General features: G+C 41.3%; 2 protein-coding genes across 3 annotated transcripts in view; both read right to left on the reverse strand.

Moving 5' to 3' along the window:
* Positions 1-311: 311 nt before the first annotated feature.
* Positions 312-8,842, reverse strand: ubac2 (UBA domain containing 2). The gene is made up of 10 exons (XM_049599762.1): positions 8,511-8,842; positions 7,946-8,070; positions 5,892-6,011; positions 5,383-5,489; positions 4,774-4,897; positions 4,601-4,648; positions 4,027-4,135; positions 3,489-3,631; positions 3,127-3,273; positions 312-2,021 (listed from the first exon to the last, which is right to left on the reverse strand). The coding sequence occupies exons 1-10, from the start codon at positions 8,539-8,541 to the stop codon at positions 1,914-1,916; spliced, it is 1,062 nt and encodes a 353-aa protein (XP_049455719.1). The 5' UTR covers positions 8,542-8,842; the 3' UTR covers positions 312-1,913.
* Positions 8,843-12,669: 3,827 nt separating this feature from the next.
* The window catches only part of dachc (dachshund c), a 31,413-nt gene continuing 16,557 nt past the window's right edge, over positions 12,670-27,525 (reverse strand). The window contains exons 4-11 of one of the 2 annotated variants that reach the window (XM_049599739.1): positions 25,604-25,782; positions 23,909-24,029; positions 23,661-23,795; positions 17,588-17,775; positions 16,813-16,963; positions 14,702-14,830; positions 14,422-14,526; positions 12,670-13,216 (exon numbers count right to left, since the gene is read on the reverse strand). In XM_049599739.1, coding sequence (XP_049455696.1) covers positions 13,179-13,216; positions 14,422-14,526; positions 14,702-14,830; positions 16,813-16,963; positions 17,588-17,775; positions 23,661-23,795; positions 23,909-24,029; positions 25,604-25,782 — 1,046 coding nt within the window. In that variant the 3' untranslated portion in view covers positions 12,670-13,178. The remainder of the gene's footprint in view (positions 13,217-14,421; positions 14,527-14,701; positions 14,831-16,812; positions 16,964-17,587; positions 17,776-23,660; positions 23,796-23,908; positions 24,030-25,603; positions 25,783-27,525) is intronic. The other variant, XM_049599740.1, reaches the window with a different exon arrangement.

Raw genomic sequence — 27,525 nt, forward strand, 5'->3', positions numbered from 1 at the left:
AGGTCATTCCCTTGTTTATTTGTTATTAATTTTTATTTTTTAACTAATTTTCTTGTTCTTAATTTTCTCTTTTTACTAATTTCTCGCAATTTTTTTTGGGTCATTTCTTCTTTCGTTGCTCACTGCCTTCTTCCCATGTTTTTAAAAGAAATCAAGCCAATTTGCTCAGGTTTCAAAGGGTTAAAGATAAAAGATCAGTCAGCAAACTCAATATGGGCATCAACAGTATTAGATTGTGATTAAGAAAACAGGAATCACTGTAGTCACTTGAGCACATGCTTGTCATAATGATACCTATGTGCTGCCAATGATTCAGTCTGCAAGTGATGATTTATTCCACAGATCATTTATGATTCATTACAGTTCTTCAAAAAGTTGTCCATGCAACAACTCCCTCATCACACCCATATGCTAGTATATCACTCTAAAAAATACATACACACAAATGACAGACTCATCTCAGTGGTCATATATTATCAATATTATTACGCACAAAATATAAAACTAGCATCTGTCTTTGACATCAATACATAGTGGCTGCAATGTTGCTTCTCTTGCACAAAATGTTTTGCACACTTATATATACAGAGTCGTTCCTATGCGGCGCATAGTCACCGTACATTTCTCTTGTTATGATATTGCATAATAAATATCATCTGTCTTTTAAGACTTGCTTTGACATAGACACGTGTGCTGGCGGAGAAAAGACTCAGTTAAGACAGAATAAATAAAACCTTGAGGAGTGAGTGCATGAAATGACGACAAGCAGTCGAGGGTGTGAAACGTGACCTCCTCGAAGGGCTACTGTGCGTGTGTGTGAGTGAGTGTGTGTGTGCGGGCACTCGTGTCTGTAAATGTGATTATGTCATTAACAGAAGAAGTCGCCTCGTAGACCCTGAGATAGCTGTGTCACCAACGATGTACTTGTGGAGTTACGAATGGAAGAAGTTTGGCTCTTGTGGTAGCTGTCAGTCAGGCTTTGTTACAACAGCTCAAGCAGGAAAAGGGTTGAGCCCTGCTACTTCCATGAAACACTGCCAAAATAAAGACATAACAACTGTGTGGTGAAGTAGTTTATATTGTTCACGGATTCCTTACTCGTAAATTCTAAAGTTGTAATCATGACCTCTGCACTTCCTCGTGGAGTTTAACACAGACGTCCAGCAGGTACTGCGTTCCTGTTTCCTATTGTCTCACTGAAAAACAAAAACCTATCCAAGAGCCTAAAATCTTCTACCTAGTACAATATGGAAACCTGACAGATGATATAACACCCTTTCACTCAAAAACCTTGTGCAGCTTTTCCATGCCATACTTCTCTCTAACCAGTTATCAGGGTCTAAGACGCTGGTTACACAGTAGCCATTTTGGAAGTAGAGTGGCAGTACATGACAGTGGGTTATATAAAACTCTATGTCACACAGCTATAAGTTGGGATCCCTGTGGAGGGTTGGTGGGATCTCAGCTGATTTGTGTGCTTCAGCATCCACTCTGTTTTAAAGAAATAACCCATGTTACATTTTCTCCACTGCGCTGAATACTCCTGTTTGGTTTCTGTATATTTTTTTCCATCGGGAACCCCTAGGAGTTAAACTCGTCTGCCTCGAGCAACGACGCCTGTTTCACACTACGACGGTCATCAGAAAGCTATGACGCAAATGTCTCCCACTTTGTGCTTCACACGTCTTCATTAATCAGCCTGTAATCGGGCTCGTTTCAGGTTGAGTCGGCCTGGCGGCTGCTTCAGTGAGCAGCGGCGCCGACTTCAGATTATCTGTACAAATTCTCCATCATCGTTCTCTGTCTCTCATTCTCTGATTTGCTCCTCTGCTTTGGTTACTTCTCCTCCTGTTTCCTCTCTCTCTCTCTCTCTGTCCTCATTCACCTCTGTTTCTCTCACTGGGCTCTCGCTCTCAGTGTTGCAAGAGGAAGTTGGTTGCCATGTTGATGTCGTTGTTTGAAGCTCTGAGGGCCTCGAGGGCATCGATCCTGGAAAAGCCCATTTCCACCAACCGTGCAACCTGAGGGACAAGAAACACCAGCTAAGATGGCAGACAAATCATCACCTGGGAGTATTGCATAACAGAAAATGTGAAGTGTGGGTGGGCCAGAGAATGTTATGGTGAACAAGAGTTAGCAGTCTGTCTATCTATGAAGATTTGAGTCATCCTGGTGATAAAGAAGAAATCACCAACTACGCCAAGATTGAAAACACTACAGGAAAGGAGATAGAACGAAGGAAACTTGTACCGCTTTTCCACCAAAACTAGCACGTTTATACAGGTTTTTTAAACATGGGAAAAACCTGCTAAAATTACGTGATAGACTGCTTTCCCATTGCCAGTAGATGAATACGCTATTTTCTTTTTTTGACTCTCGGATGGTGGGTCTCTGCTGCTGCTCATTGCTAATTGGCGCTGCTTACTTATATCATTGTGGTATATTTATCATGAATACAGTCCATTTGATGCTCGTTTTGTTTCTGTTTTTTGCCGTTTCATCACTACTACAGATGCAACTGTAGCCAGTAACTCACTATCACTATCTTCATTCACACTTTAAGAAGCTACAAATTATATTCAGCCACAAACTAAACCTGAAAAGTTGCAAATCAGAACGGAGGTACAGAGAGTTGTTGCATAGAGATGAAACACCATCTCATCTAGTTGCATTGGTGTGAAACGGCAGGTTTTTACAACGTTGCAGAACAGCGCATTGCAAGTAGTTGCCTGTTGGATCTCACCTTGTCTCAAATCTTTGGTCTGAACTGGGCTTTACAGCGATTACTTCTTTTTTATATCTGTTACTAATTCTATCTCTCATTTAAAGTCGGTGTTGACTAATTCGGAGCAATGTTTGAGCGTTGCTTGGATGGGGACAGACGGCATTTTCTGGTGGCATGCCACAAAATAGGCAATGATTAGCATGTCCACCCAGGAGTCATATTTCATCACTGCCAATCAGAGCCTGGAGAAGATAAATACCCATGACTAGTGCAGAGTCATTTGTCTCAAGAGTGAAAGGGGACTGTCGCCTTTCCACTAAAGACAAAAGCCAGATGTTGGGTGTAAGTGGTTTTTTGTTCAGTGGGAAAGGAGCTATACACAGAAACACACAAACACCCACCTGCTCCTCTGCGACAGGAGAGTTGTCCAATAGAGGCGACTGTGTAGAAGGGTGTGACTGAGCCTGGGGGCGGGGCTGCATTGGAGGTCGGTTCTGCCCTCTGTGTCTCAGGGAGGGGAATAACCTGGTCCACTGTAACAACCCAGACTAAACACACACACACACATCCAGGCAGAATCAAGTACTTTATGCAGAGACTGAACAGATAGTACAACTGTCATTACTGACATCTGACTCTTAAAGTTAATCAAGTTGTGACATGTCTATTTGTGGAGAGGTCTGTGTGTGCATTTGTGCTGCGATAAGTCTGTGTGTGTGTGTGTGTGTGTGTGTGTGTGTGTGTGTGTGTGTGTGTCTCCTACCTGTTGCTGTTGTCTGGCGTTCCTCCTGGACTCGTTGTATTGGGCCAGCAGTAGCTGCTGGTCGAGCATGTCCATCCTCTGCTGCCTCTGGATGTCCAGAGTAGCACCCATCCCCAGGGGTGTCTCACTGCTCGGCTGGGAGCCTTGATGACCACAGACGTTAACAACATTACAAAGCAGTAACCACCAGGATTATTTTTAATAATATCCTGTTTGCTAATGAGTGGTGTCTATAAAACTGGGAACATGAGTCTGACTTTAGTCTAATTATAAGCACAGCAAACCATGATTTTACTTTTCCTCCATTTTATTAATGGAAAATAAAATTAAAAAATATGAAGAAGAACGTAGCCTGTGTTAAAATCCTAAGTCATTCTGCATCACAGCACTGCTCAAAGGCCTTAAACGTACAAATATTAATATTCCTTAATTAAAAAGAGACAGACAACGACTCCATGTCAGGATCCTGCAACGCTGGTCGCTGTGCAAAAGGATTTGAGCAGGATTTGTGTATGTGATTACTAACGGTTGGACTCACTTGAGAAGACGGGCTCCAGAATATACCGTCCAATACAAGACACCCAGGTGGGCACAAAGAGGAGCTTCTGTAACCAGAGGACGTTGGAGTGGTACAGTCCGCCTGAGATCTGAAAGACACATTGATAAATGGAAATTAAATACAGTGTGTGTATATAGTGTGTATATATGGGTTTGTTCATAGAGCACCATTCAGACACAGGGCAATTCAGAGTGCTTTAAAGGGGCACAGAAACATATTAAATACATAAAGAAAACATTGAAATGGCATACGAAAGACAAATAAATAATATATGTAATAATATAGTATAGAAGTCAAAGCAAAACCTGTATTAATCAATATCACAATGAATTAAATTACTTATGTAAAATGACAGCTCACAACCTGCATCTTTGCAAAACTTTTTAGCCACTAAAAGCTTATTATTTTGATTTTCTGTCCCACACACATGCTGAGTGCAACTTCAACAATCACCCCATGTGCCTCCTACTGGTCATAAATTATATATTGCTGTTTTTAATACTGATACACTTCCTGGATACACATAAATAACAAGATGAATTTGGCTACTCACCAGGCCACTGAGTGCAAGGAGCCACATGAAGGGGCTTGAAGTCAGCAGCTGCACCACAGAACGATAAGAGAGGAAGACAGAAACAATGAGGATAAGACCAGTGAGGATTTTAAAAAATTCATGGAGAGAAAGCAAAACAGATACTTCCCCAAATGAGCAAAACACAGGCTTACCTGCAAGCCTACAATGTAGACCAGAGACTTGTTGGTAATGTGGATGTGACCCAGGACCTGGGTGACTGGCATCCTGGGGATCAACCGGTAGAAAGGCACAAACAGAGAGAAGACTGGAGCGAGCCTGTGAGAAGAGCAGTGGAAAAGTCAAGAAGACATTAACATAAAATAAATTGGTATTTAGCAGAAGTAGTAATATTTCAGGCAAACTGGGAAAGACAATATTAGGTTTTTGAAATCGTTACTTTACCATCTCACTTATTTAAACAACAACCTAATCTTATTATTTGACCAAGTCTGTCGAGCCATTTTATTTCCCTCCTTTTGTGGAGGTGGACCGAATGCTGCAGTCACAGTCCACCACCATCTAAATACCGTATACTCAATTATAATGCAAGCAGGGGATTAAGAAATGAAGAAAATGGATACTGCCCGAGGCTTACATGGTGATATGTGGAGGTGAAAAATGAAGATTTTCTACTTAAGGGAAACATGATTTGTGCATTGCTTCTTTCCACACATCATAAAGCTAAATGCCAGGGTATTCATATTTTTATTGCAGGATCCTCAGTGTCCATAAAACTAAAAAGCTTGGCATGTACTACTCACAGTCCTGCAGGCAGTTCCTCCACCTCATAGTCAAACAGAAACTGGAAAACCTGAGCCAGCAGGAAGTCCATCAGCGCAGAGAGACACCAGGTTCCCAACAGGAAGGACTAGGAGTAAAAAGAGCACCGTATGTGACTGTTGGAACAATGCGGGCATAGCAAACAAGCCTTCTTCATGCCGTCAAACATTTCACTACATTTTCACAAACATAAAGTCAGTGTCAGTTACACAGCAAGCAAGTGAGAACTGCTTTGAGCCAGATGAGGAAGTTGTGTCTACTCTTCCCTGAAACATGATACACAGGTGATTCTGATTCATGATCATACTTATAATTCTGTTACAATTTTTTTTGCTTTCGTCTATGAAGGTAACTGTAGTATAAAGTGGAAACTCATCACGTTAAATCGATTCATTCTTGATTTGGGAGAATCTAGTTCGGCTAAGAATATCAGCAAGTTCAATAAATTTGATATCTACGTATTCATCTGTCAATGGTTTTTGGTACTTACGGCAAACTTCCTGGTGCCAAACCTCCTCTCAAAGATTCTAAAGTTGTAGATGAGCAGGCTGCTGCAGAAGGAGTCCTTCACATCTAGACAGACCAGCCTGCCGCACAACAACCTCCACACCTACAGCGCAAGGGAGCACAGAGGAAGAATGATGACATTACAGCTTTGTGTACTGAGGCCTTTTCTGAATAACACAGCATACATATGTCACATATTTGATCCACCTAAAAACAACAAACTTCAAATCATTTTTAAAACAATTTAACAACAAAATATCAAGTCCACTTAGTGGCTTTTTTCAGAGCTTTCAACTGCATTACGTCATCACAGTGTGGTAGTGAAGTCATGTGATAACAGATGATTATATATGGGGGGGTGGAAGTGTAATCCCTGTCTGTGTTTAAAAAATCAGGGGCTGTATTCACACACACATTCTGAGAATAGACCGTTTCAAACTGGACAACATAAACATTCTAAATGGGTCCCTTTGTATTTCCTGTTTGAATATATGTTAATGCAGATGCTGACAGGAAGTAAACAGGGACCAAAGCTGTTGCCCTAGCAACAGAATAGCAATGAAACGGTCCATACTCTCAGAGAGCTCCTAGCTTAGCCTTAAAATTCTAGCAAGGAGTCCTAGCTTAGGAGTGACTCAGGAAAATTCTCAAAGCACCTCTGAGCAAGAAAGGGACAGAAACATTTACCTTAGTGAGGAGGTGCGGTTGACACTGTTGCTAGGTATGATGCATTCTTTCAAAGCTCTTTTGAGAGCCTGTAAAGTGTGGTCACCCAGTGGAAACTAAATGAACTGCGTCACAATATGAGACTGTGAAAGCACTGTGTTTGTTTGTGTAATCACCCTGCTGATGAAAGGCTGAGACAGACCCAAGTCATCACTGCTGCACTGTAACATTTCTTTTTGGTTGCCTAATATCTTAGTGTTGAGATCACTTTATTTCTGGGGTAATAACGTAATTGTATTGGTTTGGAGTTGTGGGTGCATCTCGAATGAGATTGAGCACAAACATCCATGAACGATTTAATCTGAAATGTTTAATTAACTCACTGTCATTCAGAGTTATTTCTCCTGTCTCTTTGTCTTTCCACCATTTTATGCTCTGCTTCTTAAACTCTAAAGCCTCTTAAAAGTCCTCCTCCTTACTCCTCACATTTTTCCTTAGGAGTCTAAGAACCTTAGGAGTTCTGTTAAAGGCTAAGATGCTTTGTGAATAACTTATCTTTACCAGCAACTAGTCTTAACTGTAAGAGGAAATTCTTGTCATTATTGTAAGAATTTTAAGGGTCAGGGTTAGGGCCTGAGATTTAAATAGGCTTGATGTTTCTCCAGCCACACACTCTCCTCTGGTCCATGACCTTTGACTCTTTCTTCAGTCGATGCTACCACCAGTTTTGATCACAAACAACTGATGTTGTCAGTTTCTTCTATTGTCCTGGGTCTTTGCAGTGTCACCATTGTAGATAACATTAAAATGCATCAATTTGTCCGGCACTCTGTCAATGAAGCTCCTCAGGTCTCTCTGATTTAAAAGCTTTTTTTTTTTAGAAAATAATTGCTTGTTGTTGGACTGGGTGTCTAAGCCAAAGTGAATCCTGGTGTTTTCGAAAACTCTTGTCCTGATTAGGGTTGTAACAATATGAGATTTTCATGGTATAATAACCATCTCAAAAATTATTATGGTTTCAAACACCTCGTTCCTCTAATTGAAACTTTAAACTCTTTTTTTAATGGACGTATGTGTAAAAAGTTTACGCTTTGAAAATAAATAAAATAAAGGTCATATTCTCCATCCAGTTGCATTGTTTTTTCAATGCTGTAGATAAGTAAAGGTAACAATAACTTTCATATCATGGTATACCTTCAAACTGGTATATCGCTGCAACTCTAGACTTGATGATGGTTAATGTCTCTCCAAGGTAAACACTCTGTGATAAGAGTGTGGCACCCACAGACACACACTATCTGGAGACACTGGGTGCTGTCTCTTAGTCCTTCACCTCTGCTTCTCACACACATACAGCTGTTGGAGACATACCTGGTGCTGCTGTGTGACAGCCTGCAGGTTGTACATGAACAGCTCTTGGTACTGTGGCAGCAGGGTGAGCATCACAGTCAGCCCATTGAGAACCAGCAGGAGGCCTTTAGACAGAGGAGCCTTGTCTGTGGAGAACACACACACACATTTACAACTAAACAGTGACAGTGTCGTCTTCTCAAGGAGGCAGCTTTGCATATGTGACGGCATAACTGAAGACAGAGAAACGGCTAATTTGTATATGGAGGCAGGGCAGACAGTAACGTTACCATGAATTAGCTTGATGTTTAGCTAGTCAGAAGATACTCTTTCTACTAATTTCTGTTATTTTTATTAACAATGACATCTTAGCTGAACATAACGACTAAATGGTGAAGCAACACATATGCTGTTAATTAACTAAACGCAGCTGTAACTGACAGAAACTGCCTCGGGTAAATGAATGACAGCATAATGCTAACGTCCGTTGGCTAAGCTAGCCGTTACCGCTGTAACTGACAGGGGGAAGCGGTGAGAGGAATGCAACAACCCGGCAGTCGCTTAACGGCGGATCCGGGGTACTTACACAGGCCCCGGGAGCCGGTAGTGGTAAACATGGTGTCCAGGTGATTCACGGAATCCAGACGATGGCCGTTAATCCAAAGGCAACGGGAAACTAACACTCAAACACCGAAATAAAGTTAGAGAAAGGGTCCATGCTGTGACTGTGAACAGAAAGAGACAAGGGGAAGGGGATCTGCTACAGGAGCCCGAGAAGACCAAAAGGTGTTAGTTCGCTGTCCGCTGACGTTATAATGAACTGGACTGTAGAGGGCGCTGTTGTTCCACGTTAAAGACGAGATGAAGCTCACTAGACAATTTTACTGATAACCTTATTATAAACACCACATTTCTATGATGGTCTTAAATACTTTAATGCTGAGGGAACAGCAGATATTTAGGAATACGGATAAGTTATTTCTGTAATCAGTTTCTAAAGGAATACAACTTCATAATAAAACCATTTCCATTTAATTTATCACATTTATTTTACTAATAAAAGTCATCATACAGTAATTTAAAATGATGAATACAATTAAAAAAGGAGAATTAATTTGAGTCTGCAGTGCTATTACTACTACTTCCACCAATAATATTATGACAACAACAACAACAATGATAATAATGATAATTATTATTATTATATAATGATAAGCGAAGTAGCAACAAAACAAAACAGCAAACAAATAAAAACAAAACATAAATTTTTAAAAATCAAGTCACAACAAAAAATAGATATTCATGCAGACTGCCACCCTTGCCCATAAAATAAATAAAATAAAACAGAATAAAATAAAATAAAATAAATTTAAATCAAATTAAATTAAATGCAAAAAAAAAAAAAAAAAAAATAAAATAAAATAGAAATATGTTTTTCCCCTCTGTCTCTTATTGTTTTAAATGCAGCACTTGCAGATGCAGTTCAGCATATTTGCTGAAGTTGATTGGTGCATGATTCTTGCAATTTTTGGGTCGTAACCATGTGATTTGATGCACTTGTTGTAAGTCACTTTAGCTTAAAGGATCACTTAAATAGTTTATGTGTAATACAATGTAATACTACCACTATAATAATGTATTTCAAAGCAAAGCGGGGAACAAAACAAGCACACTATATAAAAAATGAAAAAATGAAGTCAAAGGAAAATGATAAGTCATATCAGAAATAGATTAAAAGAAGCTAAAGAAAAAATATATATTAAAATGGAGGAGAGCAAATTATCTCAAGCGAACCTGTAAAACAGTATTTGGCAGATCTAGTTCCCACCCACCAGTGTGAGCAGGGTCATCTCCATCTGCAGCCATCGTGATCACCAAGAGGTCTGTACCCCCAGGTTGAGAACCACTGATCTAACTCCCGCAGCACCCCTGCAGCTGGGATTTAGTGTCTTGCTCACAGGCATTTCAGCAGGGAAGCTGCAGCCAGATGATCCTCCTGATGAAGGGCAGTCTCCTTACCCACGATGCCACCCTGCTGTTATCTGATGCACCTCAGACAGGGTATTCTCAGGCCCTGAAGCGCTGGCCTAATAATGTTTAATCTTTGCCATTTATGACCATTTGCTCAGTGTGTAATATGTGTTCATGGGTTAGATATGCACGGACGCAGCAGACAGGGAGTGTTTCATGTCTTGAAGCCATGTGGTCAGCTTTCTGACAGAGAGGTAACAGTGTTAATTATCCTCGGGGCCTTGAGCAGGATGTGACTGCACAAAGTCCAGATTAATGGCTTTTTCTTATGGTGCTCTTGGCCTTATGCGCACAGAGTCATATCTTGTCAAGGTCCAGACTTCCTTTGCAGAGGCCCGGCTTTGTCTTGCACTGCAGGCTGCCAGTTTTCCTCACGTCAAACTGTGTGTATACCTTCATGCCTGGCTGTGATTGCTTCTGAGCCAATTGATCCAATGCTTATGTTACGTCCAAGTACATTTGAAAAGATATGGCGAACAGCTGTCTAATAGTGTTGCATTTCCCCATCATCCACAGATGCAGCGTGCATGTTAGTTCCCATTGGTTAGTTCCCACCCATTAGGTCTATTTGGCTGCTTGTGGTCAGATGTGACTGCAAAGCAGAGCTCAGGAACAGCTTGCTAATTGTGTTTCAGACCTTCTCTGTCACTGATGTAGGAGTGAGGTCTAAAAAGGTTGCTTTGCCCCTGTTCTCAATCAAAGATAATCAGATTAAACAGCGCAGAGATGTGTGTATGTGTGTGTGTGTGTGTGTGTGTGTGTGTGTGTGTTTGTGTGTGCTTACCAATAAAGAGACTCCAGATTTGGAGACAGCCTTGACTCCTGCTGTTTGCTTTGTTCATTAAGAGGAGATGAGCAGATGGTTTGCTGGTCTGTTGTGCAGTACACACACACGGGCACCACACACACACACGCACATGCAAATGCACATACACACGTGCATGCTCAGTCCTGTCACCTTAGCTTTATCCTCCATTTATCTTTTCCATTACACATCTCTCGGCAGGACAATGCGACTCGGTGAATTGTGAGGGATGTGTGCGTGTGTGCGTCTGTGTGTGTGAGAGATACAAGGGAGCGTGAAAGAGTAGAGCGGTGCTGAATGAAGTCACAAACCTTTTTAGTCAAGACAGCCTCTGAGGTGGTCATCTGAAAAGCTGATGACTCATTCACACATTCATTTATGTGACTCATTGCTATTCACTTGTCAGCCACTCTGTATTCAGGAAGAATTGCTTGTAACAGAGGTATTGTTTTAGTCCTGCATCACAGCTTATCTGCCTGTGTCCAGGAAATGGCACACTGCACATTTACACAAGGTTGCATGAGCAAAATCTGGCCTACTTCAAGGATTTTTTTGGGCACAACAAATGGGTTCAGAACAATGTGGGATGTTATTACTTTGGGAAACTTACTATCACTTGCCAATTAGGATCCCGAGCATCTATGAGGAGGAAATTATCTGCTTCAAATATTTCTAAACAATCAGAGTTCAACAGCATTTGTGATCCTCGACCCCTTGCATAATTTATTACATATTAATTCATTTGCCCTCTGCTTCAGTCGAGGAACACTTGGTGTAGTTTGCACATCTCTAGCCACACACTTTTTGCTTTCACTGCCATAAAACGCTTCTGATTTCAGATGATGATGCTTTCACATTTGCAGAAATACTTACTGAAAATTACAAGTTGAGCTACAATTGATTTATATTACCAGACATATTCAGGGTTGCAATCCAAAACGAGTCTGAAAATATTATTCATTAGTTTAATTAGATATAGTTCCATCTTCTGCAGTGCTAATATTTGGCCGGCGAAGACTATAAAAAAAAAAGCACAGCAAAAATGTCTGTTCTTTATTAACATAATTCTTTTTCCTGTGATATTGAAGATGAAGTTTTTGCTTTACAGTCCTGTCTACAAAGACATAAAGTAACATATCATTCATTTACGTGGATTTTTTTTGGCTGGATGACTCAAAAAAACCTGAGCTGTGTGTCAGGAATTGAACCTTCTCCGTAGCAGATTTTATCAGGAGAAAAGGCAAAATATATTTGTTTCAGACCAAGCTGTAAAATGACCCGTAATTTTGTAATTAAATGAAATGTTTGACCATTGCAGCTGTACTTTTAATGTCTTGCAAACTCATGAGGGGTGGGCACTTCCTGTGCATGACACAGAAATAAATAAAAAAAGGAAATCAATTAATCAAAATTATCTTCCTACACATTTACTAAATTGCTCTCGACCCACGTTTAGCCTTTAAAGTCTCTCACCCTCCTCTTCATACTGAGACAGAAACGTGATGAAAAAAAGAGTGCAGCCACAGAGAGTGCATCGTCATCATGTTTCACTAAAGGACAGCTTACATGTGACCCTGCTCACCACCTTCCTGTCGTTCTGTCAATACTTACGTGTATGTTTTTTGGAGATGGTGCAAGAATCAATGTCACATCACTCCCCACTCCCTTGCATGTGTAAAGACATGCAAGCAGAGGGACCCTCCCTTCCTCCACACACACAGAGCAAGTCTAAAGAGTTTCCTGTACCATTAGACTATAACAGAAATCCACATTTCAGATAGGTGCAATATATATATATATATATATATATATATATATATATATATATATATATGAAATCTTTTCACATAGAAAGGTGTACATTTAAAATAAAGGACGAAGCACTGACACCATTTAATAAAAAGGATTTGTATTGTTTGTATTGTCAAACTGCACTACTGCATAACATACACAATACAGGTCATGTACTGACTGTACAACATGCCATTATGTTTTTGTGATAATAATTATAACAAAAAAATGATGACTATATATATGTACACAACTCTGTTACAAGTTATATTCATCACTTGTGTCCAGATAAACAGCACTGACAAAAAAACAACTATGGTCATCTTCATCTAGGATCTAAAAAACCTTGATTGAAAGAAACACAGTCAAACACATCATCGGAATAAAGTACTGTTCCCACTACGGCCGAGATTCTGTGATAAATGCAATAAATTAAACGAGAGAGCGATGGGAAAGTTCAAATGTCACCCTTGAGGTGGAGGGGGAGTCCTCTCGAGGAGGCGGAGATGTGTATCTCAGATGCAACCGCGCGACCGAGCATGCCTGTCGATTGTATCTCTCATAAATGAGGAATCGTCGTCACTCTGTTCTTCCATTCGTCCGTCCATTCATCCTTCCGTCTGGTCTTCAGTACATCCCAGTGGTCTGCAGGAACACTCGGCCCTCTGAAACACAGAGAGAAATCCAGTCTAATGAAACACAACCATAATTTATAAGTTGTAATGAATTTAGATCCTTTAGGTAACAGTAGGAGGACAAATGCTGCGCGTTATAAATTCATTCATATAAATATTGAACAAGGTCCCATAAAACCCTGACCAAAGACCATTAATAAAAGATCATTATTAAGTAAGGCTCAGTTGAAAGTGTTTCTCGGCCCCTGATCCCTGTTTTTGGCGATAAAACTTCCTGGCACAAAGGAACCACATCCTGCCCTGCTGCCTGACAGACAATTCCCCTTTAAATGATTTATTACTGGGTGTTAATTATGCAAATGATGTCCAAACAAACTCGTCACGAGGACAATTAAGACAGCCGTTAATTAGTGGCCAGTTCTCTTCTTGCTTCACTGACATTCAATTAAAAATTGGCTTTGAACAAGCACGCTGTCTGGTACGGCGGTCCTGGCACGGCGCGGAGCAGAGGTGGGCTGGAACCATGCACTCTTTTGATGAGGCCGGGCTAGAGATCACGGCCATTTCTTTTTCTGTCTATTTAAGACGTTACATGTGGGATTTTCTCATTAATCTATCCCTGTGAAGACAATAATGTTGGCAAAATAAATATATTAAACGCCCATCTCCATTAAAATGGTAGCCCCAGTGAACTGCCTCATGCTTCATTTAATTTTGTTCAACTTCTCAGGAGCAGTCTCGCTGTGAAATCTTTGAAAACCCTTCCAGTCGACCGGTCAGTTAAGCATCAAAAGCAGTGAGTGATAATGAAATCTGTTGTCCCTGCTCAGTTGATAGGAGCTAAATAAATCCCCAGCAGCAGGTATATCACTGTTTATTCCACAGCTCTTACACTAAAATGGCGTTTTGTAGTCAGTCGATTTACCACTGTTAATAAGTAAATGATTCCCACACACTTGGTGCAGCATCCTTACAAATGTTGTCACACGAATCTTTGCTTTTTTAAAAAACTATACTCACATTTAAAAGATCATGCAGCTCCTTTCATAGAGAAAGGAATAAAAATATAATTTGAAATTGTTGTTTGTCTTCATTTCCTTTCATGACTTCACTCTGCTTCATTCTTTTCTGTCTAATAATTGCACAACTACACCCTTTTTTTTTACTCGTCCGAATATGAAGCTTGTTTTTGCTCCACACCAAAGAAACAGTGTTTGTTAACCGGACACCTGTACCTTGTACTGTCGCCTTGGTGTCCAGCCTGTTGTCATCGTGACTGCTCCCATCCACGTCCTGGGTCACGGATTCTGTGTGAGGAGGGGCCGCCGATGATTGATGGCCTGTAGTTTTGGTCATTAATTAATAAAGACACTTAATTAGAGGCAAATGAACAGTCGGGGCCGTGTTGCACCGAAGGCTTGGTGACATTTAATATGAAAATTACAAAACTTAGAGCTCACACAAAAAAAACATGACAAATTTATGAGAGTGTCAGAAGAGTTGCTGTGCCTGTACCTGTGTGTGTGTTGGCGGTGTGCAGCAGGGTGTGCTCGGCCTGATCGCGCAGTTTGACCTCCTCCTCCAAGGCCTCCTGTAGTCTCCTCTTACTCCTCTTTTCCTTCTTCAGGCGCTTCTGGATCAGAACTGGAGAGAGGAGAAGGACAAAAGATCACAAAGTAAGTTCCGATACCATTCCTCCTTTCCCGATACCGATTCCAATACGTAAACTTGTGTATCATCTGATACAAAGTTCCAATCTGGTACCATTGTTGTAAAAAAAAAAAAAAAATAGGGCTGTCAAAAATAAAGCGTTAATTTCGATTAATTAATCACAGAAAAAAAAACATGTTAAGAAAATTAAAGGTGATTAATCGCCTTCTGTGGTGACCTTTGACCCGGTGAGTCTTTGAAGGCCACCGTGGCTTTGTCACATGTTGGAGGCAGACGACATGATGCTGCTTGGCCCCATGAATGGAACATTTAAATTTGAAAAATGCTCAGATGGAACTGTTGATAGGAGCACCAACCTGTGCAGTTTCTGCAGTAAGGAATTTTCACACCATCAGAGTACTGAAAGCCTGAATTATCACCTCAACTCAAAGCATTTAGCAGCAAACCCGGAGGTCAGAGCTAGCAGAGCCTCTGATGTTAGCACTAGCAGCGAGCCTCATCAACTGAGTAAGTCTACCTGTGACCAACTGACTAACTCCCTCACAAAATGGATTGCAATGGACTGCAGACCAGTTTCAGTGGTCGAAGACAGGGGGACTATTGTGTCCAAAACCCAGCAGCTTTACTACGACACATCTGTCAAAATTCATTTGAATTTACAATTTTATTTTATTTTTTTTAGATTATTATTTGGGCATTTTTTTGCCTTTAATGGATAGGACAGTTTAGCGAAAGGAGTAGAGAGAGAGGGAACGGCATGCAGCAAAGGACGGCAAGCTGGAATCGAACCTGGGCCACTGCAGCAAGGATGGAGTCTTTGCACATGGGGTGCCGGCTCTATCCACTAAGCAACCGATGCCCTGAAACAACATTTTTTTAAAATACTTTTACAGCAAAAGTTGATGCATGTGATTAATTTAGATGAATTAATCACAAAGCATTTAATTAATTAGATTATTTTTTTAATTGCTTGACAGCCCTAAAAGAAATTAAGAAAATTAACATCTGTGTACAACTAACTCTGTATGGATGTGAAATAATTGCTTTTAATGTTGTATAGCATGGCTCAGGTACCCTGTGTAGGACATGAAGAAGATCATACAGAGAATGAATCCCATACAATTGTCTTTTATTATTTAATTTGTCATTATGCTAACGGCTAATGTTACACTATCTTTTTCGCTATTCTAAAACATGAGTTGCCAGTGGCTGCACAGCACAACTTCCTGTGTAGGCTTCTGTATTAGAGCGAAGACGAATTGATTTCCAGGAATACTGCCATTTTATCTGCGTGTGAAACTTCTTTAAAGTTTATTTATAGATTTTGTGGTACCATAAACAGTGCGTAGACTTGCTTACTTGCCGATACCCGAGCCAGCATTTTAGGCAGTACCGAGGCACTTCCAATACTGGTATGGGTATTGGAACAACTCTAGTGAATCATATTATTCATACGCTTCTATTATTTTTATAGTTGTCGCAGTTTGTATCTATTGATGTAGGAATTTGTTTCTGCTCCCTGATCTTCTCAGATCTTTACATCAAGAGATTTGAGGGGCTTTGAAGGTATTGTGAGCTTGTTGTGGTTTCAGTGAGATTTTAGTTGCTAAATAAGGCCGATATGCTCCTTGCTCACAGTTTAACAGTACTGTGCATGATCTTAAATTGGCTGCATTCACAGAGGAGGTTTGACGGGTTTGTCACAGGAGAGTTGTCGGTGTTTAGATGTAAGAATTAACACCATGCCAGTGTACAGAGACTCACCAGGGAAAATGTAACACAGATGTATAGTAGCTCTGGATGAGGGTAAAACAATCAACACTTGCCAACTAGAATAACTTCCAGGTAAGGATCTTAAATTAACACCGACAGTTGGTTCTGATGTTTCTGTAAAGTTTACTTGAGCACATCCTCCCTACAATAGTGTTCGTGATGTTTGATGTGATGCGGTCTACCTCTGTTTTTCTGCTCCATGCTGAGCTGTCTCTCCAAGGTCTCTCTGAGCTCCCTCTCTCGGACCAGCTCCATCTTCAGCTCCGTCCTCTCCATCTGGTCCTGCTTCTCCTGCGCCCGGGCGTTCTCTATGGCGACCCTCAGCAGACCCTGCTTGGAGACACACAGGCACACATCAACAGGTTACACGCTGATCAGAAACCCAAGAGAGAGGAGCCTTACTTCAGCTAATCCTGAGAAAATATATCTGTTTTCATATCACTTTAACAAAGGAGGTTTGCTTTTAAACTTTCCAGATTAAGATCATTTAAAATGAGTTAGTATAAAAAAAGAGCACAGAAAGATCACAAAGAATGCGGCTCCTCCTCAGGCAATGTTTTGGTCTAATGTTTTACTCAGGTGTATAATTCCTGGATTTACTCAGGCAGGAAAAGAAAAAAAAATAATTAAATCTCATTTTAACCTCATGAAAGTCAACGCTGATCTTTTAACTACATGCTAAGTGCCGTCACATCAGGGTCAGATGAGGTTAAAAACATGCCTTTTTTTTCCCTCTCTGAGAAACCCCAGCCTGTGAGTGCTTTCATTGTGACTCTGCTGTAACAAAGACATGTAAAATCTGAGAAGCAGGTCAGCACACGCCCATCCCAATTACCGCACATCCTAAATGTCTGCCTCGTCTGCTATTTACCATTTCAGGAAATCCCAAAGAGTGGCTCATCTCCCTTCCTATTCATCTCAGAGTATAATAATAATAAAGCCCCAGCAGAGCCTCACCTGGATGTTCGTGAGCAGGGTCTCTATGGAGGACAAGCCTTCCGGGAAGATGAAGGGAGTGTGGTGGAGACCTGCTGGGAGCTTCTGTCCCGCGGGGTAAGATACCCTCTCGCAGCCTGACGGGGGTTTGTGGTAGACTTGTCTATCACAGCTCTCCCTGGTTGTCTGAGTGGCCATGGAGCTGCTATCTGGAGGGGCAGAGAGACATTTTCATGTTTCCTCAGCTGAATCAGATTAACACAAAGGGTTTACAGTTAATATTTGCAGACTTATTCTATATTTTTCTTCCCATGAAGAGACCAAAACCAACAACTGCTGATTCTATAGCTGACTCCACACTGTTGCACTGGGTGACATATTCCTTCATTACCCTTAATATGAGCACTGTTATTTAGGAGTCGTTCTCACATACACCATTCTGCTGCAACTAACTACTATTTTCATTTGAGTCATTGTTTGCTCTATATAATGATGAGAAAATGGTTAAAAAATGTCGATCAGTGTTTTCAAGACCCAAGAAAACGTCCTCAAATGTCTTGTTGTGTCCACAAACCAAAGATATTCAGTTTAATGTCACAGAGGAGTAAAGAAAACGGGAAATATTCACGGGTAAGAAGCTGGAATCAGAGTATTCTGACTTTTTTTCCTTGATAAATTACTCAAACCGATTAATCCATTATCACATTAACTGCCGATTAATTTAACAGTTGACAACTAATTGATTAATCACTGCAGCTCTGGTTGTAATTATTCTGTAGTGCACCAAATCTGAAAATACTCCCCATAAAATGCACTGTTTATGTGTGCGGAACAATACAGTGCCCAGCTGTTTTAGGAAAAACTTGGCCTTAAAAAAAGAAAAGACAAAAAAACCCCAAAAGAAAGTACATATTTGTGACCTGTTTTAACTATTCAGGTAATTCAGGACCAATATATTCAGTAGAAACAGATGGGCTTGGGATGAGAGCCACATACATAGGGCAGCGTAGGGAAGTCAGATGGACCAAACATTACTGCTTTGGTCTTTTTTGGGGTTTAATTTTAAATGTACAGTGAATCTATAGTGATTATAGCTGCAAAGAAGTGATGCTTTGTTTGTTTTGTGGTATGTACTAAGTGCGTTCACACTGAGAAGTATGGAAAAATGCAGTGCACTATGAGTACCCGGATGGTGCACTCAAAACAGTGCGGAACTATGGACACTTCTTGCCCTCAATGGTCACCATCTTGGCTATGTAGTGGAGGGACCACTTTTCAAACTGGAAATGGCGGCTGAGGACTGTGTGACCGTGAACGTCACTGCATTGTACAAATACATGTGTTTTTTTTTTGCACTAAGCACCACTATACTGTAGCCAGCAGTATGTTTATTGGGTTAATTTAGCAGTCTGTAATGATTTGGTACAGCGAACGATAATGCAAATGCTAATGCTAGTTTTCTAACTAGCTAGCTCTGCGGTTGTCATTTCCGGTGAGTGCACAACGGCCGTGTTTGGTTTGAGACACTACCCTGTCGGAATTTGCGCACTACGCCAATGAGTACATAGTGCACATAGTATACTACATAGAAGTGTAATGGAAGTATGTGATTTGAGGCACAGCAATGGCCTATAAAGTAAATGTTCGGTTGATGGTTAGAAAGATGTGATTTGTAACATGGTGTTAGGTTGTAACTAGAGTCCACGTAGAATGACCTGGGTTAGTTAGCGAAGTTATCTATTAGCATTACTCAGGTAGGCTACAGCAATATTTTAGTAGTTTAGGGGACGTACTGGTGCACCAACAAGTCTGGGCCAAAATCACTCTGTAATATGAAGCTTAAACTGTTATCAGCATGTTGTTTTAAATCTCTTGAATCTGAGCAAGAAAATACAACACATCTTCTTTGTAGCTTCCATGTTGTTCCCACATTATAAAGCTCACAAACACACCAAAGTTGGAAGAACGACTTCCCAACATGGGAAATGGGACCATCGGAGAACACATGAATGCAGCATTTTCTTGCTCTTACAACTAAATATTTTGTGTTCCATTTTGAATTTTTGTTTTTATACATTTTCGACTCTTTATATTACATTATAATAATCTGACAGATGCTGTTGTGCAAAACATCTTACAATAAGCACATTCAACATGCGCAGGAACAAGAGAGATTTCTTTTTCTTTACTCCCTCCTGTCTTGAACAGTGTTGTGTAAATTAAGTTTACATACTGTCTTTCCCTGTGCCACTGACTAAGCAGTGAGCAGTTTCCACCACCAACATACAAGTATTTCCTGTTTAATAGATTGCTTGAAGCATTCAGGTGCCATGTTTGTTTCAAACCTGCACACAGATCATCGTTCCAGCAACATATATAATCAAGGCCGAATGTAAATTTCTGTAATTCATAGCTTACTTATACATTTCCTTAATGTCTTGTAAACATATCAAGCCCAACAGCAAATAGGTGTTTAAACTAATTACAGTGTGTGTGTGTGTGTGTGTGTGTGTGTGTGTGTGTGTGTGTGTGTACACATACACGAAAGTCCTGGTTTGGGGTTTTGAAAATGTGGTTACCCTTTATTAGATGGCACTCTGCCTATTGATAATGCATCACAGCTTGACATCTCCCATAAAAACAGCTAAGAAGCTGCATTATGGATGACCATCTGTTTGTAAACCTGAGAACTGCGTGTTCCCGATTCGTGACGGTAGGGGAGATGAAGATTAGCCATTTTCTGCATTTTTTTTCTTCCTCCCCACATCAGGCAGTTGCTCACTTTCCGCGTTTACTGTCATCCGAGCCACTGAGGACGAAGACGTCCTGGGAGTCCAGCGGTTACTGGAGCAGAGACGAGTGTGAACGTGCGATGTGATATCTGGCACTTTTCTCTGTCTGTGACAAATGACAGTGTTTTCTCCACTTAGCTGACCACAGCATCTTCTGCTCCAAATCCACCCACCTCCCCTACTCCGCCTCGGCCTCACGTCTTGGCAACTGTCACATTCAAGGTGTTTCACAGATGAGAAGCAATACTCCCCCCTCCTCCTCCTCTTTCTCCCTCTTTCTTGCTAAAAGCATTGCTCTGTAGAGAAAGGTAATTAGCAGGTGCTGGCGAGCTCAGCGGAGGGCATCCAACTACACTCCCGTGGCTCACATACAGACACACACACACACACATTCGTAGCCGCTGAAGTGCGCAGTCAGCAGCGTGGGCTCCCCAGGCTCCTTGGATGTGACTGATCCTTTATTGAGTTACTGTTTTACGCCTACTTTACCTCACACTCACACACACACGTTTGGTATAAATACACACACACACACACACACACACACACACACACACACACACACATGGCTGCCAGCTCATTTGATCATTTACCCATCTCCCTAACCAAGGTCACTGTCTGTTTTTCTCTTTTCTCCCAACTTCATCTCTCTTTTCCCCCCTCTCTTATTCCTCTCCCACCCGTCCCCAGGGCTAATGAACTTCACCACGTGAAGACTGCCAGTCAGCGGAAGAGAACAGGAGGGAGGGAGGGAGGAAGAGAAGGAGAGAGACAGACAGAGAATAAAATTCTGCTGATGTTTGGTTAATGGGAGTGAGGTGTCAGGGATGGCCTCTGATCTTTGCTGCATGGATACGTTGTTCAAAGACCACTGAAACAGCACACACAGCCAAAACTGACTCACACACACACACACACACACACTCTCAGAGATTATCATACAATGGATTGACAGAATGACAGCGCTGAAGTGCTCTTTGAAACTCTGTTCAATCCACGATAAACCTATCTTGTGATGTTGTAGGTCGAAACACAAAAGCCTGCAATCCAGCAAATGTACATGTGTTTCATTTGCATGCAGCAAAATCAATTGGAAATCAATTGCATAAATGCGATGTGTGATGCATGGCATTCACGTTGTTGGTGCCATCACTGTTTTGTCAATATGTTCACAGATACCTGACAGCGTCTGAAACCTTACCTGGGAGGCCTTTGTGATTTTTAGATTCGATTACTGAATAATGTGATTCAGTATTAGAATACATTTAAACAGGCGCGTGCACACACATACAAACTCCCCGTTTCGCTCCCTCTCCCTCTCTCGCTGTAGATTTCTGCTGACTGTTTGTCCTTGAGCAGTCCTCATTAAGCTAATGCAAACCTCCCTGACAGAGAGAACCAAACAACTGACGTTGCAGCGCCGTGGCAACGCGGGCCCTAACGACAGGGAGGCGGTCGTTATGCAGATGAGGTCCAGCTGAGAGCGCGGGAGGCCGCCTGGCTCGTTAGGCCGCGGCCCGGCAAATGGCTCGCTAATGTAACACTGCTTCCTGGTCTAATGGAGCCCTGTTTTGCAGAATTATTTGTCTTTGCTCTCCGCGGGAAGCTGAGGGGGGGCCACCGACAGCGAGGAGGAGAGAAGGAGGAGAGAAGACAGTGAATCCTTATCGACCTGTTACTGAGATATTTCTTTCTTGTCACACAGTCATAAAGCCTTTTAAAATAAATAGTGTTAAATAAACCATCACACACTTGCCACAAGTGTTTAAATCCACCGAGTGTAAATGATGACAGAGATGGATGGATTGGATGGAAACTGAGTGCTTGTTTTACTGTATTGACTAACTGTGTTTAAAGGCGATTGATCTGTCTGAGAAATAATCATTACTCATTAATAATCATTAAATGATTGATGACTGGAACAAGACATTCTCAGAAACAGCAAGAACTTGACCTCTGAAGCGAAGCTGACATTGTCATCCAACACATTTGAGTAACGTCAGACAGTTTGTGCTACTTATAAAATGAGACTACAGACAACACAAGTTAAAAATTACATTTAAATGTGATGACTCTATATGACCTATATAAGCAAACCAGAACATCAGCGAGAAAACTTGCCTACTTGTGTACAGTTACTCTTAATGTCTCTCCCTGGATCTGATTCCCTGCAAAATCAGACTAAACGATTTACAGCACGAAGACCTAAAGAACCCATGTATAACTTTTCCCAGGCAAAGTTTGCAGTGAGTAGTACGGTCAGCCACTTAAAAGAAAGCAGGAGGACATTTTTCCTCAGAGAATTTGTTTTTTTAACATTATATTTTCTGGTTATGACTGATACTGGGGCAGGATCAGCAACAGATGGAGAGAACTGCAGGATTTGAGAGGATTCAAAACCAATCCTTAACTGGCCCTCATCCCCCTTGATAGGTATGTAATATATTGCGAGACATTGTTTAACATCAATATATGAATTTACATTGGTAGCTCAAACAAAGTTTACTTTAACATATTCATAGATGTATAAAATAAAAGACACAGCTACTGTGACATCAACCATTGGTTTGTGGGCTCCCGTTTTGAACCCTCAAGTTTGGCATTTCTGCAGTCACCATCTTGTTTTTTTGGAGCCACAAGTGACCATATTTGGGCGAGAGGTGGATCTGACCAACTGTGGCCTGTCGACACTCAAAAAGCCCTATATATAATTATGTGTAACTTTAAGCTTTAAAAAAATGTAAATTCATCCCTGTACAGTTGTCATGAATGTAAACTAGCCACAGAGACCAAACTTTTTTTTGTAGCAGGCTGCAAAGATGTTCATTTCTGCTGCAGTTGGGTGTTTAAACATTGGAGGTCTATGGGGATTAACTCACTTCTGGAGCCAGCCTCAAGTGGCCATTCAAGGAACTGCAGTTTCTGGCATTTCCATGTTGTCTTCATTATTCAGCCCAAGAGGCTGCCGCCTAGTCGTATTACGGTTATTAATCTTACAAATAGATATAGTACGTCATTTATTCCTCTTGCAAACAGCTGTGTTTAAAAAAGAAAAATAGTATTAAAAATAAGTTCTTCACGTCTTCTTTCACTCGCCTCTGAAACAAATACACGCACTAACCAGATCATGATCCTTACCACATGAGTTGGTGGTGCACATGGAAATACTATGGCTATTGTCCACAGGAGCCACCAAAATAAACACAAAATGAAAGTCTAATTTTGTTGCTTTAAAGATGAAAGTTCTGCTTGACCTGATCCAATGCCAACTCAAGCTGTATTAAAGTAACAGTGTGTCTTACCTCTGTCGCTGTGGCCCCTCTTGTTCTCCTTGCTGTAATCCACTGAGGTCACATCTGTCTCTCTGGCCCCGTGCACCACACCAGGTGAGTGCCCCAGCACATTGTGACTTGATGACAGGCCGTCATCATGTGGGTCTGAAATGAAAATACAAAGAAAAGAGATTATAACTTTTTTTTCACAAGTGCTGTCACTGCTACAGCATCCATAATTTTTGTGAGAACACTTTTGCACTGTTAAATATACGTACGTGTGTTTTCCGCAGTGCGTTCTGTGTGAGACGGGGAGCTGGACACACTGCTGCTGTGATTGGATGACATCTGAGCTTCCTCCAATGAGGGAGAAGGGGAGGGGCTGTCACGCACTCGCTCCTACCGAACAACAACAAAAAATATTATAGTGACATAGTGTGTTTACTTTGGGAGCAATACTTTTCTAGAAAATTGTGTAACAAATAAAGTTTGTAATGTCTTTTATGCTATTATTTTAAACCCTTTGAGGCTGATTATTTTGCCTAAATGTAGATGTAGATACTGAAATCTGCACAGCACACCACATTGGGTGAATTCCAGTTAGTGCTACTCTGCGAAGCTACTCTAGGCTAATGGTAGTTACCTTCATTGGTGGATCTAAGGGAGGGGCCGGCGGGGGGCATTACCCCTGTAATATTAAGCCTAGACCCCCCCCCCCCCCCCCCCCCATAACTGTAGGGAATATTTTTGTATGTTTTTTAACTTGCATTAATCCCCAGAGGATGGCAAAGGCATGACCTGCCCTATGCTTACATCTTATGCTGCCTCTGATTGGCTTACCCATACCCTTAACCAATTTCACACTTCATGCCTAAGCCTAACCAACCCAACCAACGAAGGCCATAAGTACTAGCCAATCAGAGGGGGCTTAAGGCAGATCATTCCTTCGCCATGCCCATTAAAACAGATGTTTTTCAATTACGTAGAGTGCTACAAGTAAAATAAAGTGGGCCTACATTTCAATTAAGTGAAGGCTAGCCTGTGGTAGCTAGCTTTACCTTTACAGACTATATCTGTGCAGATGCTGATGCCAGATTCTACAACCCAGAGTTTTTCTCAGAAATCCTATTTTTTTTATTGCACATTAATTTTTAAATGGTAAAAATGGTATCAAAAAAGTTTCTGGGCTAAAATTATTCTGACCAAATACCTTTCAGCTTTGTAGGGTAGAACAGAGTTATCCACAAATCACCTGTAGTCAAAATTAAACCATATTGTTGAAAGGCCTGGAAACATCATATGGTATTTTACATAATCTGGTGTTTACAGAAGAATTTGGCGCTCATTTCAATACACCTCATAAACCATCTTTGGGACTCAGCCCAGTGTTTAAAAAAAAAAACAATGGTCCGTATCGTTAAAATTATGACCGGAGATGGTACTTCCTGCTACTGATGAGGACATGGTGTAACGTTAGACTCTGCAAGGACTGACGCCCACAATCTGAATTTTTTTGGCAATAAATAAATCCTTCCAAACCTCCTTTAATTAGTCTGAAACACAGGACTGCTTTTAAGCAAAGGTAGCAACTTGGCTGGGACAGTCGGAGTTTCTGTCCGTGTGCAGGATATCTCAAATATTTATAAATAGATATGGGATTGGCCTCAAGCCAGAGAACAACTGATTACATTCTGGTAGCGGTCCAGATATCCACCAGTAGACAATTACCAGTTTTTAGCCATAACCATTGGATGAAAGTAAATCTAAATTCAGCCCGCTAAATTATTAAATTATCTTGGATTCAAGAGTCATTGGGTGTTAAAACTGAGTTAGTGTTATGTCTTTTGTTTTTCCAAATATCTAATTTGTGTGTAATGTAGCTATAATTCTGATTTCATTCCATGAGATCATGGGTGTCATACGGACTCTGGCCGGTGGTCAGATCCACCAAGCTGATGGGCCTCTGAGTTCACCTTAATGACGGAGGTGGGAGCCCTGGCGGGGGGCTTGGCGTGGAGCTGCGCCACGTTGGCCATGCTGGCCAGCGTGCTCAGTCGGTTCATCTGGCCCATCGCCATGGAAACCGAGGCCGGCGCCAGACTGGCAGGGATCAGAGGATGTGACATCATCATGAAGGGCAACTGATCCAGAACTGGTGGGGGAGAATAGAATAAAATAGAATGGAGAGGTGTTGAAGGAGGGCGAGTACAGTAGAGTACAGTAAGTGTCTGTCGCTCTTCGTATAAGGTCAGACCAACAGCTCTGTGTAAAGGCCAACATACACTGAGCACCCAACATGAAACAGGCCTCATCTCTCTCTTCTTTCACTTTTGCTTCAGTTATATTTATCCAACACAACTTAAAGGCTCTGCGCCGTCCTGTGCTGTGTACTGAGCTGAAAGCCCGCAGCGTCTCTGCTTCTCCGAGGACAGGCATGAAACCGGACACCAATGTCATTCCTTTGTGATGTCAATATTACCTGGATGACTGCTCTGCTTCTAAACCACGACTTGAAAAATGTGTGCATGTGCGTGTCGGGGGTTTAGAGATGTGGAGTGTGGAAAAAGATGAGAGTGGAGAGGTGAGCAGAAGAATAAGGGAGGGGGCATGGCTGAGACACACTCATCCTGCTTATTACAACACCAAGATGTAAAAACAGTGATAGTCTAAATGTGTTTTTGTGATGCTTCAAATGATTTTCATAAGTGTCACCTGCAACAACTCAAAACACAGCCTCTGTGGAATCAACAAAAACTGGCTAACTTTTCCGTCAATGCCCCGGTGTTCTTGACAATAATCCAACACGTTTTCAGCGGTTCAGACCAAACTCTTATTATCTTGGACAATCTGTTGTTCGCACTCGTCTCTTTACGACAAGCATCCACTATCTTTAAAGAAAATCCTTCCTCTCAACAGCACCCTAGTGGGTTGTTGCAGTCCCTCTATTCATGAAACAAACAATCCAGTTGGGGGGGGTGGTGGATAAAATGACATAAATATTTATCATTTAATAAAAGGAAAAACAAAAACAAAAGAAACACAGGGAGGAAGTGGAACAAAAGAAGCTGATGGCAGTCCTGGTGCTGGGCCAGCAATGCACGCTGGGTAATTATAAACACAAAGGAAAAAATCTTGGACTCTATTCCGCACAATTGTCACAAATAATAGAACGAGTGCATGGAAACAAAAAAAGGCTATCCAAAGAGGAGAGATGAAATAGAACAAATAATGGAGGGAGAGAAAGAGAGAAAGAGAAGAAAGAGAGAGGAAAAAGGCAAACTCAGAAATAAAGAGTGAGGCGTTGACTTTATGAGTCGGGCTCGCTGGACATATGTGCAGTGCTTTTGTGCATTTGGCAGATTAGTCTCTCACTTGCCCAGAGCAGAAACCAATCCAAACAAAAGATCTGTCTGAATGGAGCTAAATAACCAGATGCTCCGACAATCAACTAGCAGCCAACTCCAAATATTAAGCCTTGGTTAGAAACCAGCACTCCACTTTTTGCCCACCCCCCCCTCCAACCTCAGCCCCACCCCCAACCTCTATAATTTCATTTTCACTCTCCTTCTTCTTAACTCTGTTTTTATTTCCCCCTCTCTTCACTTTCTCTGCCCTCCCATCACTCTCTCTTATGTTTCATTAAAAAACATCAAAAGTCAAAGTGCCTCTCTTATGTTTATCCAAACAAACCATTACTGTAAACAAACAGTTACTGTAAATTTCCCAGAAGATCTTGTTAAATGCAGAAATGGCTGCTCCCCGCTCTTCCCCGGCCCATAAGGTGTCACACTCAGCATTTGTGAGTGTGTGTGTGTGCGTGTGTGTAATCTGAGATTGCCTTTGTAGTGGTTAAAGCTCTGGTAGGGGCCTATCCTTCCCATAAGGCCGTGGGTGG

Source organism: Epinephelus fuscoguttatus, linkage group LG16, assembly GCF_011397635.1.
Source record: "Epinephelus fuscoguttatus linkage group LG16, E.fuscoguttatus.final_Chr_v1".
Taxonomy (NCBI): domain Eukaryota; kingdom Metazoa; phylum Chordata; class Actinopteri; order Perciformes; family Serranidae; genus Epinephelus; species Epinephelus fuscoguttatus.

Coding starts and splice junctions, on each gene's coding strand:
- ubac2 (XM_049599762.1), bottom strand. CDS start 8,541: ATGTTTACCACTACCGGCTCCCGGGGCCTGT. Junction 4,649..4,773: donor TCTACATTGTAGGCTTGCAG/GTAAGCCTGTGT, acceptor TCTGTGGTGCAG/CTGCTGACTTCAAGCCCCTT. Junction 2,022..3,126: donor CTCCTGTCGCAGAGGAGCAG/GTGGGTGTTTGT, acceptor CTTGTCCCTCAG/GTTGCACGGTTGGTGGAAAT.